General features: G+C 33.5%; 2 protein-coding genes across 3 annotated transcripts; one reads left to right on the plus strand and one right to left on the minus strand.

The window, feature by feature from the left end:
* The first annotated feature begins 6 nt into the window (after nucleotides 1–6).
* On the plus strand, nucleotides 7–2163 carry LOC128169597 (centrosomal protein of 131 kDa-like). Its single transcript, XM_052835712.1, has 5 exons — nucleotides 7–146; nucleotides 429–513; nucleotides 603–689; nucleotides 787–1004; nucleotides 1262–2163. Exons 1-5 carry the CDS (start codon nucleotides 7–9, stop codon nucleotides 1395–1397), a joined length of 666 nt encoding a protein of 221 aa, XP_052691672.1. The 3' UTR covers nucleotides 1398–2163.
* Nucleotides 2164–7311: 5148 nt separating this feature from the next.
* LOC128169596 (D-beta-hydroxybutyrate dehydrogenase, mitochondrial-like) lies at nucleotides 7312–16572 on the minus strand. 2 transcript variants are annotated; one of them, XM_052835711.1, is made up of 8 exons: nucleotides 16555–16572; nucleotides 12323–12437; nucleotides 11564–11778; nucleotides 9958–10164; nucleotides 9628–9780; nucleotides 9292–9485; nucleotides 8779–9015; nucleotides 7312–8414 (listed from the first exon to the last, which is right to left on the minus strand). In XM_052835711.1, exons 3-8 carry the CDS (start codon nucleotides 11775–11777, stop codon nucleotides 8310–8312), a joined length of 1110 nt encoding a protein of 369 aa, XP_052691671.1. In that variant the 5' UTR covers nucleotide 11778; nucleotides 12323–12437; nucleotides 16555–16572; the 3' UTR covers nucleotides 7312–8309. The 2 variants fall into 2 exon arrangements, with proteins under 2 accessions (XP_052691671.1, XP_052691670.1); XM_052835710.1 differs by lacking the exons at nucleotides 12323–12437; nucleotides 16555–16572 and adding an exon at nucleotides 12117–12253.
* Nucleotides 16573–22120: the final 5548 nt, after the last annotated feature.

Genomic DNA, 22120 nt, shown 5'->3' on the forward strand with positions numbered 1-22120 from the left:
ACTTGGATGTTACAGAAAGAGAGGGAGCTGAAGGACCAGGTGCGTCGAGATCGAGACAAGGAGATTGAGCTAGTGATCTCGAGACTCGAGGAGGATGCTACTGCTAGTCGTGAGGAGACTGAAAAGGCAGCAGAGCACAGAATTAGGTTTGTTTTATGTGTGAGCTTTTATATGAATTATTTTGCAAAGGGTATTCCATAAAACATTGAAAAAGTAGTGTAGTAAATAACAACAAAAATCTACATGTACATAATTTCAGTACCAGGGAGCATGTCTTACCTTGCGACTCCTTTGTTGCTAGTTACAGTAATTGCTTATACATGTATTGCAAAATTAATATTCAGTCTACAGTAAACACAAATGATTCTTTTCTTAAATTTATGTACTATATATTTACATACTAATACCCTTAAAAATTCATATTATAGGAGAATACGAGAAAAGTATGAGATGGAGATGAGAGACCTAGAAAGATCGGAGCAGCAAGCACTTGAGAAATACAATGAAATGAAGGCAAGGAGCTGTATTATCATATTTAAACAAGTTTGGAATGGTTATTGTTTTCCCTTTAGTGCTGATAATATTGTGTTTTCAATCAACAGGCTAGGCTAACTGAAGTGAGTGGTGAAAATGAGTGTCTATTAGTCAAGCTGAATCAGAAAGACCAGGAGATTGACAACCTACAGGAGGTAAGTGGTCAACATGCTCTCAGAGCTGTTAAGTGAGTGTACATTTATCCACAAAAGAATCGAGTCCACTGTATACCTGGTAATCTCTGTATTACAGCTCACTGACAAAATGCATCGTGAGAGGGATCGAGTGTCTGATATCATACGCCAAGAATTTGCTGACCGACTGGTGGCAACAGATGAAGAAAATAAGCGTGTGAAAAACGAGATGTCTGAAATGAAGGCAAGACATCGGATAGAGCTGGATAGATGCAAGGAGCAAATGGAGGACGTAAGGAAACAGAAAGACGAGGAGATGGAGGAAGTCCACAAAAGGTGAGGGCCATCAGAAGCTGTGCACATCAGTATCTTGTTGCGGACGTCTGAATTTAATGCTGAATGTAAAAAGGTTTTTGTCATAAACTGTAGGGAGATCCACTATATGTACTTATTAATGACAATTTAAGTTGAAAACACTCTTAATACTGGTATGTATTTTCTGTAAGCATTTTCCAAGGTAAAACAAGCTATAAAATTGTATTTTTTATTACCTTTTCCAGGGTAAAACAAGCTATTGTATTTTTCTTTTCCAGAGTAAAACAAGCAATTGTGAAGAAAGAGGAAGTGGTCACTCAATTACGAGAACAATATAATGCTGCTCAGAAGAGAGCAGATCACTTGGAGGGCCTTCTACAACAACAGAGGAAGCAACTGCTGAGCAAAAAATAACTTCCAGGAAATATATAGAAAACAAGTTTTATAAAACTGTTAATATATATATATTTATATGTTGGCTTCACATGGGCATTAGATTATAGAATACATGTATTTATTGATACATGTACTTCAGTAAGTACAGTACATTTATACATGTAGCTTAAACAGTGCTTGGTAAGAAATACAAAACATTACAATTTTATGACAAGAATTGTGCATCATACTTTTTGATGATATTTATTGCTTAAACTCAATGCTGACAGTCCTCAGTATTCTTTTTTATAAATGTATCCAGCTTGAGATAACCCTGTGGCATCAATTTCTCAATAATCGTCATAGACTAGCTGCTATTTTTAACATTTATAGAAAGAATGGGTGGTCGAAACTTAGATATTACTATAGGTAGTAGCCCTAGATGTGGAAATTCATGTACATGTACCAGTACTTGTACACCACATGAAGTGTATCTCTTGATGGTAAAGTGCTCAGTTCATGTTGTATTTTTTGATTTTAAGGATTGAAACAAGACTTACATGTAGTTTGAAACATGCTCATATGTATAAGTGTTGTGTATGAAATACAGGGCAATCTGAGATTTTATTTATTTTCCATGCTCTGTTTTGTCTCATTACTTTGAAATGTCATACTGAATATTCCATCCAATGTTGAGTCTGTGATACATTGCTTTATTGTACTGTAATAGGACAAGAATTTGATGTTTATTATCAAACTAAACACTTCAAATTTTTGTCTCTCTTCTTAGATTTACTGAGAGTTTAAAGAAAGAGTAACTTGAATTGATGATCTTTCAGATTAGAATCTCTAGTAATCTATTAATTACTACCATTTATATACCATATATAGTTTTATACAATTGGTATGGTTGTTTAGAATTTTTTAATGGATTAGATTAATAGCCTAATGAAGCATTTTGTATTTTTAATGGTATTAAATGGTTGTAAGTATATCAAGTACATTTGTTGTTGATTCAGAATTGAAAATCTGGAAAAAACATAATAATTGTAATAACATACACATTTTGAAAACAATACTTGGAAAAAAATCCCTAATATACATGTAGATGTTTAGTCCAAAATATCTGTCTTTTCATGGCTTTTTCTAACAATTTTGATATTTTACTTGCCAAAAAAGCGTCAGAACAGGTGCCATTACAAAAACTTGAAATTCACTGTTTCCACGTAGAAGCGACATTTACGGCTCAATTTTGATAATTTATATCAAAACTCGCCAATATATCGCTTAAAATAAAAATCCTTCTCAATATTTTCATAGTTGCACTGATAAACAACTGTAGTAGACCCTATGTTTTGTGAGATTTCAAAAAATGCATGAGAACAAATCTCAACAGTTCGATAAAATGTGTTCAATAGTGTCTGGGATGTAAGAACCCATAAAAGTGATATTGAGAAGTAATATCGTCATTTTATTAAATAGATGTGAGTAAAACATTTGATTCAACTCACAAGTATTTAAAATTGTGTTGAGAATGCCACCTCTAGTTGGAGTTGGTAAATTTCCAGTTTTCATAATGGCGCCAGTTCTGATGTTTTCTTGGCAAGAAAAATATCCAAATCATTAAAAAAGCCAGGAAAACCTCAGATATTTCAGACTAGTACATGTTGTAAAGAGGACATTCCAGTTTTTACAACAATCAAAATCAAGTTAATGTTACGATAAATTTTAAGGTGCCATGGGACCTCTGTCAATATTATTGTGGATAAAAGAATGCTCTAACCCATTGCGCCACACTATAACAAATACTTCATTTTATTGTTTATTTCGATTGAAAGTTACTGTCACAATATGGAGGTGTCCCATACCACCCTAAATGGAAGAGATCTCTTAATATTACTTTTCACTGTGCATATTACATTTATGAATGGCTCCCATAAATTATTTGTTCATGTAACAATTAAGCTGGTAATATTATAGAATAAGTACATGTACAAAGGTATACATATACCTCATTTGTCATTATTTTAAATAACAATGAACAAATTATATATATTCTCTCCCTATATTGCACATAACCCCTGCACACATAACTCTTGGAAGAACTAGAGGTACTGTGAGCAAGCTCACAATTGATACCCCCCGCTAAGAAAAAAATCATAACGCATGTATTTTTGCTATTACAGAAAATATTGGAGTAATCTATTTCACTGTCCATTTTCTATAAATAACAACTGCTTTATTTTTGAAAACTGTTAATTTTTAGCTTCTAATATTTCCATTAATACAAGACATGACACAGACAGAATTTAGCTTTTTTTAAACAATGACCTTGAACTTTCTCAATTGACCTTGGGCCAAGGTCATGACACACCCTTTAATCATAAGCAATCTTTGTGTGAAGTAAGAACTTCCAATGTTTCCCCATAAGAAAGATATAGACCGGACACGAATTTTGCATTTTTTCTGCCAGTGACCTTGACCTTGCCCAAATGACCTTTGGTCAAGGTCATTACACACCCTTAGGTCATAAGCAATCTTTGTATGAAGTTAGAACTTCCAATGTTTTCCCATAAGAAAGATATGGACCGGACACGAATTTTGCACTTTTTCTGCCAGTGACCTTGACCTTGCCCGAATGACCTTGGGTCAAAGTCATGACACACCCTTAAGTCATAAGCAGTTTTTGTGTGAAGTTAGAACTTCCAATGTTTCTCCATAAGAAAGATATGGACCGGACACGAATTTTGCACTTTTTCTGCCAGTGACCTTGACCTTGCCCGAATGACCTTGGGTCAAAGTCATGACACACCCTTAAGTCATAAGCAGTTTTTGTGTGAAGTAAGAACTTCCAATGTTTCTCCATAAGAAAGATATGGACCGGACACGAATTTTGCACTTTTTCTGCCAGTGACCTTGAACTTTCTCAATTGACCTTGGGCTAAGGTCATGACACACCCTTAGGTCATAAGCAATCTTTGTGTGAAGTAAGAACTTCCAATGTTTCTCCATAAGAAAGATATGGACCGGACACGAATTTTGCACTTTTTCTGCCAGTGACTTTGACCTTGCCCGAATGACCTTGGGTCAAGGTCATGACACACCCTTAAGTCATAAGCAATCTTTGTGTGAAGTAAGAACTTCCAATGTTTCTCCATAAGAAAGATATGGACCGGACACGAATTTTGCACTTTTTCTGCCAGTGACCTTGACCTTGCCCAAATGATCTTGGGTCAAGGTCATGACACACCCTTAGGTCATAAGCAATCTTTGTATGAAGTAAGAACTTCCAATGTTTCTCCATAAGAAAGATATGGACCGGACACGATTGCACAGACAGACGGACAGACAGACAGACAGACAGACAGACGGACGGACGGACAAGGTGATTCCTATATACCCCCCCAAACTTTGTTTGCGGGGGGTATAATTACATTTATGAGTTTTGTCTTCTTTTCTTGGAGAACAACTGACTGTATTCATTTATTCTAAAAATAAATCAAAGGTGGAGAGTTAGTTACCTTTAACAAGCCAAGTCTGATTATTTCTACCCTAGATATTTTGATGAAATTTCTTGCAAGTAGTTTTACTTCTAAATCATTTATTTTTAGGTAAAAAAAAATATTTGTTTACCGCTCCTGATTTCCTAGTTGGTTTTGACGAATGTTTTTTTTTTACTATGGGACCCTATCACAAATTTGTTAAACAAGAGGCCAATTGGCCTTAACAGTCACCTGAGTAGCATATATCCAATACAATAAACTTGTCATGGAGTCTCATATATGCATCTAATTAATTAGGTTTCATACTGGAGTAGAAAAATTATAAATTTGTAATGACCACCACATTTCAAAAAGAACTGTGAAACCTATAATTTTGGTGAAAAACTAAAAGATCTGGTCTACAAAATCATGAATTCAGTTTTTCTTTCTGGTGTGTGGGAGTAAAGAAGATAATTTTTTTACCGTTATATGCATTAACATCTATACATCCATTTTGGCCCTGCCCTAGAGTCAAAACCCATACTTCAGGGGACATGAAAATTAAAATTTCAGTAGAGGACTTCCTGTTAAACATAATTATTAGTCAGTTTTTTTATACAGATGTGTGAGAATAGAGAAGAAGATTTTTAAACATTATATGCATTAACACTATATTGCCATATTGCCCACCCCCCCCCCCCCCCCCCACCCCCCCCCTCATGTCCTGAACCCCTGACCCAGGGGCCATGAATTTCACAATTTAGGTAAAGGAGATTGTGGATATCATAACCATGTTTTCAGTTTTTTGCCCACATGTGTGGGAGTAGAGAAGAAGATTTTTTAAGATTTAAAACATTTTTACTATATGGCCATATTGGCCCCACCCTAGAGCCTGAACACCTAACAAAGGGGTCATGAATTTCACAATTTTGGTAGAAGGCCTCATGGACATCATAACCATGCATTTAGTTTTTAACAAATATATATGGGAGTAAAGAAGAAGATATTCTGAGATTTAATACATTTTAACTATATGGCCATATTGGCCCCACCCTAGAGCCTGAACCCCTGACCCAGGTGTCATGAATTTCACAATTTAGGTTAAGAGCTTCATGGACATCATAACCATGCATTTAGTTTTTAACAAATATATATGGGAGTAAAGAAGAAGATATTCTAAGATTTAATACAATTTAACTATATGACCATATTGGCCCTACACTAGAGCCTGAACCCATGACCCAGGGGTCATGAATTTCATAATTTAGGTTGAGGGCTTCATGGACATCATAATCATGCATTTAGTTTTTAACAAATATATATGGTAGTAGAGAAGAAGATTTTTTAAGATTTAATACATTTTTACTATATTGCCATATTGGCCCCACCCTAGAGCCTGAACCCCTGACCCAGGGGCCATAAATTCCACAATTTTGGTAGAGGGCTTCATGGACATCATAACAATGCAACAAGTTTTTTCCTCACACACGTGGGAGTAGAGAAGAAGATTTTTGAAAATTTTGCTTTTTTTGCATATTTGGCCCCGCCCGCGGCACCCCTGGGGTGGTAGAGCCATAAATTTCACAATTTAGATTCTTCTTACCATAGAGATGCTTCACACCAAAAATGGTAACGATTGGCCTGTTTGTTTTTGAGAAGAAGTAAAAAATGTAAAATTGTTAACGCACGACACACGACCACGGACGAAGACCAATTGCAATAGGTCACCTGAGTGACTCAGGTGACCTAAAAAGTGCAAAATTTTCACATTTTCCCAATATTTTTTGTAATTTTGCCCTGGGAATTTTTTTTTTCAAATGTATCAAAAAAATATTGTAAAAAGTCACCAGATAATGCTATTTTCAAAAATGTTTACCTAGTGGTTTGGTCCAGGGTTAATATCAAAAAACCATTTTTTACCCTTCAAAATTGGCATATTGCAGTATATATGGGCTTATAAAAAATAATTATAGACAAAATATCACTTTTAAAATGCTTAAATGTTTCTCTTGATGCTCTATTAATAAATTCTTATTTTGAAAATCCATCGCCGCCTCAAATAAATTAGCAAATTATACCTATTATTAGGCTTTTAGTATACTTTAAAATACAGGGAAACAGAGATGCATAAATGCCAATTTTAGCATTTACCTTATCAAAGCCATAACATCACTATTGCTAATAACTAAGAAACATTACATGTAATATAAATATCAATTTTGCATAAAAACACAATATAAAAGAAAGTTATAACTTTGTACCATGGCTGCATGAAAATAGATGCACAAAGCCTTGCACACTCGAACTGTTCTTGGCCTGTACTAGTACCGGTACTTGTAATTTACATGGACTATCAGATTATTGGTTCCTTAAATAATTTGGTTCAAATTTTATGAATATGAACCTATGATAACAAACATTACTAGTAATAAATGAAAACCAGTAAAGGGGAGTAAAAATAAAAAAGTAAAAATATTTTTACCACTTTATTGTATAATATATATTGATTTTTTTTTTTCATTATGCTGATTTTGATTACCAGTTTTAACATGCAAATAAATAAATATACAAAAAATAAGCTCAGTTTAACAATCTCCGATCCTCAGCTAAGTACGTTAACTATAAAATATCCAGAATTTTTAATCGTACCATAAATCTGCCTTTAATGGACACAAATTTAATTACTCTTCTAGTGTTAATATTACAATTAATTATTCAACAAAATGCTTGGCTCTACTATATATTGGTAATTTAAAGGAGGTCAAGCCACTGATGCACTGGTACAACCTTTTTTTTCAAATCTGATCTCAAGTTGTATATTTATTCCATTATATTCATTGTGGGCAAATTTGCAAAAACTTTGTAAAATGCATTGATATCTTCAATTAATTTCTCTTTATTTCATTTATAAAGTTTGAAGGACAAATCACATTTTTATGATGAAAAAAAATACTTTAAGGCTGAGGGTCGAAGAGCCTTAAAATTACTGTATCAAAACTTTCTTGGTCAACTATTATTCGCTGCAGGTTTGTAGCTCCCAGTCTTAAAAAATTCGGATGGACGACCTGGGAGCTGCAGTGCCACCCATTGAAAAATACTGTATATTTATTGCTCACAAAACTTGTGCTAGCTACAGACCTGCAGAGAAAGTATTATCAGAATTATCTTCCTTTGCTTAACAGTGGCAGTTTACATCATAGTTACTGACAAGAGAAACCAAATCCCTTATAAGACTCAGTAATCCAGCCAAAAAGAATTGTTTTCATTATATAACATCCATCCCACCTACTAAATCATGCAATATCAAACCCAGTAACTCTGTAATGAAAATGTTTAACAATGCACAGAATTCCAAAGTAAATTTAAATTTGAAGAGCTTGTTAGAGTAAATCAACACTAATTATGAATTGGCAGTTGAATCCCTGTAAGTGTTGGTGCGTTCAGTGTGTGCTGTAGGTTTCCTCCCCTCCTACTGTGTGGAAGACTTCAGAGGAGGAAGCTCTCGCGACAGCAGTCTGGATACAACCCAGTCCATCACTGGCTCTGGTAGGAAGGAGTTCAGCCTGGCCAGCCACTGAAACAATGAATAAAGCAGTTGAGAACTGTTAAAGTGGAAAACATGGTGTGTTTTGGGGGTTACCGGTATTTTTTTTTTTTTTTATAACAGACAGATAGCTTCTTAAACATTTTTACACAGAGTTCATACACAAAAAACACGAATCACTCTGTGGTAGGCATTGATACAAACAATTGTACATTACAATGTTACTTTATTTCTAATTATCTCTGATTAAGTGAGAAAAAATCATGTACATGTAATAAGACAGATCCACCTAACTTACTGTTTTTCCTTTCACTGTGATTTTTGATGGAAAAATTCATGTATATAATGTACATGACTGTAAAATGCCCTTGAAGTCTAAAAATCCAAAGCTTACACAGAATTCATCCATGAGGCCACTCCCCCCATCCACGAGGTATCGTATCCGAGGATTCTGGTTAACCACTGCATCCTCTAAGGCATCCAGGACGGGGGCCAGGGTGGGGTAGGAGGTGGCTGAGGTTCCCTTGGCTCCCTCAAACAGGCGATCCAGGTACTCCTTACCATACGTTTCTCTCACCTCTTCTCCCGCCTCCGCCCACATTGTGTCAAAGTCTCGCCTCATGATGGCTAACTATAGAAATTATGCCTTTATTGAATAGTCATTGCATTTATCATCATTTTGGTAATACATACATGATCAAAGAATCAGGTCACCATACTGTCCACAAATTCAATACTTTTATTGTCAAACTTTATTTACATGAAAATTACCATAAATAACGACAAAAGGGATAATAAACATCATCTAAGATGTTTTATTTTCATTCAATGAAAAAAAGTTCATAGCCTTAAACACTAAACTTCAGAAAGATTAGTGTGCCATCTCACTAATTGGAATCACACTCACAGATTTTTCATTTAACATTCCAGTAGCTCCTCCAAAGTTTCCCGGCTCAACTACCACAACTTTTACCCCAAACTTCCTCATCTCCAGCCTCAGGCCATCAGAGAAGGCTTCCCCTGCATACTTGGCCATTGAATACGCTGAAGCTACAGGAAACACACAGCGCCCCCTGACACTGGTCACATTTACTACTCGCCCTTTTTTGAAAAGATAAGTACCAGTATTTCATTTGCTGTAAAAGGCAACAAATGCATTTGAATTTTTATCTCAAGAAAATTTTACATGGACATTGATTTATACAAATCTGTTAAAAACTTCCACTGAGAAGTTCAGACTTGCCTTTGCTTTTCCTTAAGAGTGGTAGGAAAGTTTTTGTAGTTCTAACCATTCCAAATAAATTGACATTCATGATTCTGTGGTACATATCCATTGTACAAAAGTCAATGTCCCCAAGAAAATTGACTCCTGCATTGTTGACCAGTGCCCATAACCCTATCAGTAGAAAAAGGAGATAAGTAGAAAAAAAACAACTTTGAGACACCAAAGAACAAAAGTGAAATAAATTTTATATTCCCTTTTAAATTTCAGAGAAAAAATCAAGCATCGTTAATTCTAATAGAAAAAAAACAGGCTAATATACGTTAACTACAAAAGACTAAACTTAATTACCACAGCCTGAGGACTTATGTGTTTCATTTACATAATCCAGGACTGACTTAACATCAGCATCACTGTTGATATCCATTTTTAGAACATGGATCTGTCCAGATGCTTCTTCCTTTAGCCTCTTTGCTCCCTCACTCTCGGGGTTTAAGCAGCCTGCAAATACTGTAAACCCCATCGCACCCAGTCTCATGGCAAAGGCATTTCCAAATCCTGTGGAGTCAGACATTAAAAGAACAGGATTAATCAGTGGCTGATTCTGAGACCTTCTTAGCTATAGGCAAAACTTTGTCACATTTATCTGTGACACAGAAATCATGACCACAAGCAGACTCTGACTACTACCTTGTCTACAAATTTGTCAAATTCTAAAATTTTCTGAAACAATGAGAAAACTGAGATTGTAAGTGTTCAAGATATCATCATGGTTAATAACGCATAGAAACAGCATTCTGGATCTAAAAGTCTTAGAAATATGCATATCCATTGTATTCAACCAACTATGATTGTTTCAAGATTTAAAGTTTTGATTTTGAATAAGATAAAAAATTATATTGTGTTCAACCTCAGAAAAAATAGCAAAATTCATGGATTGCCACTTTTTTAATTTATGATAAAATTTGAGTATTCATAAATGTACCTGGGCCTGTTTAACAGAGTGGGCAATTTCTAAAATTTGTGTAAAAGAGGCTTAGAATTTCAACGTGCTTGAAATTGCCTGCTCTACCAAACAAGACTCAGGCCATTTAAGGAGGCGACTTTAGTTTTCATTGCGCATGTTTTTAATATGCATTCTAGTATAATACGTTGAATTTATACTTCTTATGAAATTTTTTCAATATCATTCATAAAATTGAACACAATAAACAAAATACAGATAAAAATATTAGTTTTTTAAAGGAATTTTTTTTTTAAAATGATTTTTCTGTTGTGCGGTAGGGGAGCATTGCCATTGAACTTTAATGATGTAATGATAAAATGAAGCTTTGCAGGAGTATGTTATAAGAAATAATATAAAAGAAAAAGTAATAATTGTTTGCCATTGAAATTTTATTCACAGAATGATGCTATCCTTGAGGACATTTATTTTTTGAATGAATCCATTATACTAATCTTCATTTGTAATGCTCCAAATATATAGAAAAATTTGATGCATTTTAAATATTTTGAAATGGCCCCCATTAAAAACCAGACGGTAGAATTTAGTATATTTTACTTGTAAGGTAGTAAATGATATTACTTGTCATATATAACGATTTGAGAAAGAAAGCTATTGTAGTATTTTTTAATCTGCTTCAAAGTGCAGAAGATGACTTAGTTTCCTATATATTCCTACAGTAAATGTACCTCTCTTTTGAGATGGTCCCTAAAAAGAACCACATGGTCGATTTCTTGAAACTTCGTAAATAAATTAGAGTTGGTTAAAATGACATATGGTTAAAAAAGATAAATAAAAAAAAGGTTAAAAAAAGAGTTTTGCTGTTGTAGTTTTTCAGCAAAAAAAAACCCCAATCGGCCTCCTTTAAAATTTGATCACTGCCAGTACAATATTGGACAATTCCTGAGGTTGAGATGCTGATCAAGTGTGGGCCTGGCTCAGCTCAATACTGACCTGTATCACAGCCGGTGATGAGCACTCCTTGTCCTTTTATGTCTACTGGCTTGTAAAATAGTTTTTTCAACAATGTTGATATTGCCAAGGAAATTAGAATTAACAAGACAATTGTTCCAATGTATTTCTGTGCCACTACTATTGGGATGCAGAACAGCACAAATAGGTAGGCTGACTCAAAGAGCTGTAACCCGATGAACTCTGCAACCCTCATTCTGAAAATAATTAAAAAATGCAAATTGTGGCTCAATATAGATTATAGGCTATCAACTGTTTTTAAAAAGTTTCAAGTATGTTAGTTTGTTACGTAATTTTGTAGAATTTTGATGTAGTTTGAATCTCAACGGGATAAGGTACAGTACTAATCTTATCAGATATGACCTATTTCCATCAAACTAAAACAAAATTATAATGTTATTTTTATGCTCTTATTTTGGGAAAGCAGCAGCTGAGTTTTAAAGCTTTCATTTCACAATTAGTATAGGGTTAGAAAACTGCTTTTAAAAATGACTAGAAAATAAGTACCGCGATATTATGAGACACCAGTATATACCTTTTATTATGTTGATAAAACCTTAAATTCTTATCCTATGTACATTGTCAGTCCGTGGTTATCATGGTTTAGCAAACGAACTTGCTAAAATATGAAGAAGTAAATGATTTTCATTACATTTTTGTTCCTTATCGAAATACTTTATTTACGTCAGTTTTCACTTACTTCGGAGGCTTCTTCGACACAACCGGTTTACTTTCACTTACGTGGCATTCGATGTCTTCTTCCTTTACCCATTTAATTAAATAATGATGCTATTCTGTTTAACGCCCACCGCTAATGATTACTCGGAAACTCTTGGGTGTTTATATTCGTCCTAAACTGAAAGTAGAATTGGCTGTAAACATCATAAATAGGCTGGCATAATTAATAATGAGGAAGAATTGGTGTTGGGATTTTTGCACGTGGTGAGAGTCTTAAAAGGTTAGTGAGTTCCATTTTATAATGGAACTGTAATCTCGACGCTGTCTCCTTATCTTACACACGGGGAATATTGTCGTATGTCCCTGATATTGGACGAATATTATGAAAATCATCTCATCATTTTGAACACTTAGTCACTAAAATTTGAAAGTAAATTAAAACAAGAATAAAATTTATTGAATGCAATAGGGATGTATAACGGTAAACAAATATGCTATCAACATAATCATCCATTAATTACACATCTTGTTACCACAGGGTTTTGACATGAATATGTGAAAAAAATCTATTATACTATATATACGATTTTTTGCACAGATTGTGTCAAAACCCTGTGCTTGTTACAGTTGTGGTTTTCCTAATTAAATACTACAGTATATCAGCTGTACTGCAGTATATATATATATAATTTCTTTCGTTTTCCTCTTTCAAGTCAAGTGCTTCTTACCATGGAGCTCCAATAGGCCCCTTCAAGGTAACTGCAGTACAGCCCTTTTTGCAGGGCGAACTCACATAGATTGGTGAAATATGATGTAATGGCAAGTGTTATATATTACCTATACATCATAAATTATTTACCTACCATAACTTTGCCAAATACTAGGATGTCCATTTGCCCAGCAGTAGAGCAGTACTGCAGTAATTATTGTGAAAAGGTCTGTTATTTTTGGGGCTATGTTCAGCTCTTGGTGGATTATTTTTAGATTATTTAATTCATTTTCCAATCATGATATATTCCTCAAATTACGACATTTTTACATTTTTTTTGACATTTTTACCTGATCCTACCTCTTACTATCTGTTTAGAGGTCTGCACAAATGCTCTGCTTTGAATTTGTATTTCATTTTATGGATTTTTGAGATGGTTGACAGTTTGTTATTGTCATTTTTCATTAAAGCTACAATTTTAGTGTCAGACATTTTGATATTTAAAAAAAAATAAGGTTGATAGCTGAGCGCATATCAATTCTTAATTGTTACCTATAGGCACCTGGTGTTTTGTACTAGGACATCTTTCCAAACTATTAATTGAATGATTTATTTTGTTTTTTATATATGTATTGTGCATATATAGGTTACGACATATACACTTTTTATCATTGACAATGAATAATTTATTTTCTAAGCCATAAAAGTTTTTAATTACTGGTATAACCAGTACACACACATGTATATATCAAAATTAACTAGAAATGAACTACCAGGTAGTTTAAGTCATATACTTTTCTATGTGGCACCATGGTTCATGCACACATTGATTTTAGTACATATGACATTAATTCATCACTATCACCAGTTGTCAAGCTATTTGATGTTGTCCATGGTTATGCTTATGAACCATACATAGAACATGCATACCTAAGAATAGAAGAGAGAGGAGATGCCATAAAGAAAAATTAATTTACTTCTTTAATAAACTTTAGTACATGTATTATTGAAACCATTAAACTAATTGTGGTGCTATGTACTTATGGTATTTTGGAATCATTTTTAATCTTTGACCAATTCTTTATCCAATATATGGCACCTTTTGAAGTGTAATATGTTTAGTTAATTACCTAGGCAATAAAGATTTAGGTCAGTTTCAAAAACTTAAAAAAAAATGTTATAATAACTAATAATTTTGAAATATGAATGCAGGATGTAAATGAAATTTGAACACATGCTTTATGCATATCTGTTCAGTTATTACTATAATTTTTTTAAAATACATGATTTTCAAAATGGATTAATCTGAGGCTTTAGTACACCAGCAAATCACTAGTAAAGATAAGCCCAGAAAATACCAATATAATGTCCAGACCCTGAGCAACTTGGCCACATGTCGAATCTTAAAGGTCCGTCGCACTGACTAGCACATTATTGGTATAAGTAATGCCTATTGTATGTGAGACAGAACAATGCTTTTAGATTTTTATAAAACATGGATGAGATCTTTATGGTTCATTATTTTATGACCAAGGCATTTGTTTACATTGAAGGGGGAGAAGGGGGTGGGGCACTATCTTTGAGATAACAAATGTAATGGGTTAGTGCTAGATTATACAGAAACTATTTCATGCCAGAAATAATAACATACCGGGGTATTCTTTCATGACTGATTGAATTGATCTCTTTTCCTCGGAGCTTCATGATTAGAATATAGAAATGAGGGACTCATACTAGTAAGCATGACTGATGGAGACAGTTACTGCATGTATATCAGCTAGTAGTCATTATAGCAGGAGGGGGGAGGGAGGGAGGGATGAGTGTATGATAGATCTCAAGTTGCTTGTCAGTATCACCATGAAATATAGGATAGAATTTTCCAAATTAACATGTGATTATTGAATCTTACTTTTCACTAGACCCCGAATGGTGTATAATTGCACTCTGAGGTTAGAAGTGTGTGCTAGCTGTCATATAAAAAGGTTCCTAATGTCAAAAAATTGCCAGAGAGATTGCCTGTACTCCCTTGATAAGAGGATCATAATAAGGTTCCACTTAGTTGACATTTGTGTATCATCGATACACAAGATAAGAGTTCGTGAATATATCAATTCGGACTTGTGAATCCCAGATCAAAATCTCTATTACTTATAGACCCTCAGTATATGATTGACAGCTATAGAACCACCATGGTCACTTTATGTACAATTTTAAGATTTCGATGGGAGACTTCACTGGTGAGGAGTTGATCCAGGCAGCGATATTTAACGATGCAGAGTTGATGAAATGTCTGTTGGAGGGGGAGTGTGTGAACTTTATCAACTTCCAGGACCGGCGAGGACGGACGGCAGTCTATACGTCTGTGTCAAACAACAGCTCCAGATGTCTCCGCATTCTGCTGGAGCATGGAGGTAACAATGGCAGCTCTCAACATTTTCTAATTTAACTTGTATCTGTTTATTATGGGATAAAATGAATGTTCCACTGCTAGTTTTTCTAAAGGAGGCAATTGATGTTAAAGAATTTGGGTGAATAAAATGGAGAAAATGCCTATTGGTTAGATCATAAAATAACAGATCAAGTTTATAAAAATTATATTTCAGTTGCTAAATCTACACTGCACAAATGAAAGATTTCATGGTACAGTCAGTATTGATATGAAAAAATTAAACAAAATCATCAAAAGTACTAAGTCTTTTGGTAATGTTCAAGGAATTGAATACCAAATATAAAAAATCTTCATTCCTTTTTCACTCAGTATTGTCCATAAGGCTCTACTAGCCAGGGATACAATAATCAAGGTATCCTAATGCTATACAGTATTTTATAATCAATGATTTTATGGGTGTTTTTTTTTCATTTAAAATATTAATGTTATGTTTCACAACAACAAACTAGTATTTTTTATGTAAAGTGGATCATCATCTTTCTAGAATTTTTTTTTTATAATTTGCACTAAAATATACAGGTGCATTGAAAAAGATATACCGGTAGGACCAAGGCCCTATAGAGATGGTGCAAAAGTCCATAAAAATGTCATTTTTTGGTATTCCAGCAACAGTTTAAATCCATCTGTTTTACATTAAATATGAAAAAATGTACTGTGGTTTCATTAATATTCAAGGGTATCAAGTTTTGTGAATAAAGTGAAACTCACAGTTTCAAGGAAACATAATTCGTGGCCATGCATTGACCCTATTAGTACAAACTGTTAGTAGGAATTGCACTTCAATGAACATTTAATTTCATGGATGAACTTAACAATGAAATCCATGAAAATTGGTATTCAACAAATATTGATGAAACCACAGTATTAGGGTGCTGAAAATTAAATTCATGACCATGGAAATTCATTTAACATTAACTGTGCTTCCTACGTTGGGTTCTAACATACATCGGAGATAGTTCATATCTTCATAGTTACTGTATATCTAATTCATGTAACAGTATGGATATATGTGAAAAATGGTCATCCAGTGCCTAAGGATTTTACCAGAGTGTTAATCCAATGATCCAGTAGTGATACTGTAAAGATTAAATACTGCACAGGAGTTCGAATTTTTATCAATAAATTCAAAAAACTTACTTTATTGTCTGACCCATGAGCTATGCGTAAGCTTTGAATTTGAACTCCTGTGAATACTGTATGGCTGTTGAGTTTTTAGGTCTTATTTTATATCTGTCTTCTTTTGTTTTTCAGCTGATCCCAATATAGCGGCATTGAAAACCTTCAACTTTATGGTGGGTACAACCTATAAATATATACTTATCATAGACATTAATTAAACATTCATAATATCATGATCACTGTAAAATAACAGTGTTTGAAATCAGATTATGTTAAATGTCAATAATCTTATTTTTGATACAATGCACCTAAAAATACTCATGAGGATTTTTTTTGATGAGTTTATTATACTTCCTTTTTACTAATCTAGCTATATAATAACATGCTGTGTACTTGTGTACATGCATGTACAGTGTACACCACGAAATGTAAAGTGAGCTCTGTGTGTCTGTTAAGTATGATGAGACTGAATTTATGGCTGAATTTTAAGAGTGCTCAGTCAATAGTTTCAAACGTACTTGGTTGTGTAAACTTTTGGTCTCGTATTATTTGGCGAAAATAACCTGAAAATGAATATACTATTTTAATATAAATAATTACTAACCTTATTTCAAATTCTCAGTAAAAAATCCTTCCACGCCATCTTTATACCCAATATGCCATGTCTTTTGTTGATAAAAGAAATAGGAATAAGATTTATGGGTGTGGGTGTTATTATATTGCCAACAGTGAAGCAATCAATGAAATGTTGTAAAGGCATGACTTTGAATTAAATTTCAATTTAAAATAGAATTCATTTAGTAATTATGATTCCTATTTGCATACTGAATTGGCAAATTGATTGCAGGATATCTATTATACATTTCACGGCATATTGGTGATAACTTAAAATAAATGATATATATGCAACTCAAGATTATCTCAAAAGAGGGAAGTTAAGTTAATTTTTCCTTTTCTGTTGCATTCGAATTATTTCAGTGTTATCAGTGTTGATCATTTTAAGATATGTGCGGGCGTTTTATTTCACGCACTTCTAAGTCAATGCCATCATGGATGTTGTGGGTATCTGTTGGTAGACCCCTCTCCACCAAGCCATTATTGACCTGAAGCTTGACATCTTTAAATTGCTGCTGTCCTATGGAGCAGACATCACTAAACCTGATGGATCGGGCCTTAGTCCTATGGCTCTCGCTGAGAACATGGAGCTAAATGATTACTTGCAGGAGATGGAGGAGGAGCAAGGTACACAGGGGGTGGGGAGGATAGACTGAAAAGGGAGGGAAGCAAGCTCTGAGAGGAAATGGGGCTGAAAAAACACAATGGGGGCTGAAAAAAGTACTGAGGGTGTTGAAAAAGTGCAATGGGAATGGAAAGGAGACTGAAAAATGAAGAAATTGAGCTGGCTTAAAGAGGAGGGGTGGGGGCTGAATAAGTTAGGACACTGGATAAGAAAAAAATCTAAATTAGGAATGGGTGGCTAAAGGGAATGGGAAAACAAAGTACAAAGGTTGGAAAGGAGGCAGAGAAAGAAGGACCCAGGAAAGGGGGAAATGGCAGAAAGGCATGGAAAAACAAGGTACCCAGGTGTAATGTAGTGGGTGAGGGGCTTATTGTTGTTTTTTCATTAAATGATCAATGGGGCTTGATCTTCATGAAAAAGAATGTGTAGAATGTTATCCTGTCACATACTCTTTTCATTTGTACTTTTGTTAAACTTGTTGATTGTCCAAAAATAACTGTATTTCTAGATCAAAGTAAATTGAAGCTAGAGGCTATGTCTTTGTCTGATAACAGAAGGAAATATTTCCTCAGCTTTACAGCAATAATCAATTTAAAAAATGTTCAAACATTGATTTATAAAATACAACAGGTGAAGTGAAGAATGTTGATAATTGATTAACATATTTCCTTTCAGAGAGAAGAGAGAAAGTGTATGATTCTGTTCTATCAGGTAATATTATAATTATAATATTGACTTAACTATAAGAATCATAGAAGGGAGACAACTACACTGTAGTATATTAGGAAGTATCATCATGACAATATTCAACATTTTGCCATGATTGTTTGTAATTGCAGCATTTGCAGAAGCCTGTAGGGCTGCGGATACATCCAAGATGGCCACCATCTTAGAGACGAACACATCACCAACGATGCATGCTAAACTGGTCCTCAATACAGTGACAGAAGATGGATTAACCCCTGTTTGTTGGTATGGTAATACCTATTGATTTAATCCATTCTTTGAAATCTTTGAAAAAAGAATGTTTTTATGGAAACTGTAAACAAGCTACATTTGGGACTTTTAAACAAATCACCAATGTCATGACTCTTTGTGACAAATATATTTTCATGGTTGAAGTATCATAATATTTATGTACCAGTAGTATATGTTTCTTTGGGCATTATCAAATATTTGCAACAATGAGGTACAGTGTATGCACAGTTGTCACAAATATTTTTCATACAGGAATAAATGTTGGTAAGGTCGCATATCTATAGTTCGAAAATAATTCTGAAAATGCTAAAACTAACTTTTATTTCAGTGTGTTAAAATTTTACTTAATCAGGAAAATAACTCACTTTGAACCATTTTTTCCACTGGTAAATCGCTAGGTAAAATTGTTGTGCATAATAGTTAGTTTACTGCACTGTTCTATAAACAAAGAAAGAAATGAAGTATGTGAATGAGGATCGCTTGTGTCTGTAGGGCCTGTAAGTGTGGCAATGTCGACATGGTTGACCTACTTCTGCGGCACCATGCCTCCACCATCTCATGTACCTCCCAGGAAATGACCCCCATCCATATTGCCTGCCATTTTGAAAACACAGACTGTGTCAAACGTCTTCTTCAGGTAAGAAGTATTATATTTAACATGCAGCTAGTGTTACAACAAAAAATTCAAATAAAATCTTCCCAGTTGTCACAGTTCAATATATATATTGCCACACTTATATATTAAGTAATTATTTGATAATATAGACATGCATGAAACCTCTCATTAATTTTGTTGATGTAAGCTGGCTTTTAATATCCATTCAGTAAACATGGCATACTGTGCATATGCTTATCTGTTTGAAATCATTTTCAAAATGAAATGAAGTTTGTATCTTTTTTTATTGTAAAGCCAGTTTTAAAAGCCAATATGGCAACTGTGACAAACATTGTTATTATTCTTGTAAAATAAACTAATATCAACCAACAAAGACACCCTGTTTTTAAAATCAAATTCCAGTGAATCATAATGTCCCAAATATCTAAATCTATAATTTATTTGGACACCAAGTTCATTATATATAATACTCTTTAGAGGTTGGAAATTTTGTTTTTATTTATGAAATTGAAACACTGAGCAAGTTGTTTATCAATATTGCATTCTGTTCCAGTGAATCATAATGTTCCAAATATTTAAATTTTTTATTTTGAAACCAAGTTCATTATATAAAATACATGTACTCTTTAGAGTTTGGAAATTTTGTTTTTGAATATGAAATTGTAACACTGAGCAAGGTGTTTATCAATATTGCATTCTGTTCCTGTGAATTAATTTTGAAACCAAGTTCATTATATAAAAAACATGATTGTACTCTTTAGAGGTTGTAAATTTTGTTTTTATTTATGAAATTGCAACACTGAGTAAGGTGTTTGTCAATATTGCATTCTGTTCCAGTGAATTATGTAAATTTGTTATTTTGAAAACAAGCTCATTATATAAAAAACATGTACTCTTTAAAGGTTGGAAATTTTGTTTTTATTTATGAAATTGCGTCACTGAGTAAGGTGTTTATCAATATTGCATTCTGTTCCAGTGAATTATTTAAATGTTATTTTGAAACCAAGTTCATTATTGAAATACCTGTACTCTTTAAAGGTTGGAAATTTTGTTTTTATTTATGAAATTGCGTCACTGAGTAAGGTGTTTATCAATATTGCATTCTGTTCCAGTGAATTATTTAAATGTTATTTTGAAACCAAGTTCATTATTGAAATACCTGTACTCTTTAAAGGTTGGATATTTTGTTTTTATTTATGAAATTGCAACACTGAACAAGGTGTTTATCAATATTGCATTCTGTTCCAGTGAATTATTTAAATTTGTTATTTTGAAAACAAGTTCATTATATAAAAAACATGTACTCTTTAAAGGGTGGAAATTTTGTTTTTATTTATGAAATTGCAACACTGAGCAAGGTGTTTATCAATATTGCATTCTGTTCCAGTGAATTATTTAAATTTGTTATTTTGAAACCAAGTTCATTATATAAAATACGCGTACTCTTTAGAGGTTGGAAATTTTGTTTTTATTTATGAAATTGCAATCAATATTGCATTCTGTTCCAGTGATTTATTTAAATTTGTTATTTTGAAACCAAGTTCATTATATAAAATACGTGTACTCTTTAGAGGTTGGAAATTTTGTTTTTATTTATGAAATTGCAACACTGAGCAAGGTGTTTATCAATATTGCATTCTGTTCCAGTAAATTATTTAAATTTGTTATTTTGAAACCAAGTTCATTATATAAAATACGTGTACTCTTTAGAGGTTGGAAATTTTGTTTTTATTTATGAAATTGCAATCAATATTGCATTCTGTTCCAGTGAATTATTTAAATTTGTTATTTTGAAACCAAGTTCATTATATAAAATACGTGTACTCTTTAGAGGTTGGAAATTTTGTTTTTGATTATGAATTGCAGCACTGAGCAATGTGTTTATCAATATTGCATTCTGTCTCACACCTGCAAAAGTGATTAATGAGACCTCATTAAAGAGTTTTCAATGTCTGCCAGTAATTGAGAAATGCAATTGGTACATTGTAATCTATTGCTTGAAATGTACCCAGCATTGTTAAATCCTAAAAAATCTTCTTCTCTACTCTCATATATATTTGAGAAAAACTTAATGCATGATTATGGTGTCCATAAAGCCCTCTACCTCATGAAATTCATGACCCCTGGGTCGGGGTTCAGGCCTTAAGGTGGGTCCAATATGGCCATATAGTGAAAATGTATTAAATATTAGAAAATCTTCTCTTTAATTTCTACAGTAGTGGGAGATTAACTGAATGCATGATAATGATGTTCATGAAGCCCTCTACCAAAGTTGTGAAATTCATGGCCCCTTCTTTAGGGGTTCATGCCCTTAAGTGGTGCCAATGTGGCTATACAGTAAAACACGGTTACAGCGAACACGCTTATAATGAATTGACGCTTACAGCGAAGTGAATTTCATTCCCCAAGTCTCTATTTCATGTTGTAAACTTGACGGTTATAACGAATTACGCTTATAACGAAGTTAAATTGCCCGTCCCTGGGACTTCGTTATAAGCGTGTTTTACTGTACAGTGAAAATGTATTTAATCTGAGTAAATGTTTTTCTACACTACCACAAAAAGAAAGATTCGATTTATGAAGTGATTTAAAAACAGAATATAACAATTTCATATTGTTTTATTTTTTTTATTGAGTAGCATTGTCCAGACATTGTGCAAAGAAAAATGTCTAATGAAAGTCTTGCGCTGCACTTGGCGATTGAAGCTGGGAACTTATCTCTGGTGCAGCTGTTACTGTACCACGATTAC

Source organism: Crassostrea angulata, unplaced genomic scaffold, assembly GCF_025612915.1.
Source record: "Crassostrea angulata isolate pt1a10 unplaced genomic scaffold, ASM2561291v2 HiC_scaffold_158, whole genome shotgun sequence".
Lineage (NCBI taxonomy): Eukaryota > Metazoa > Mollusca > Bivalvia > Ostreida > Ostreidae > Magallana > Magallana angulata.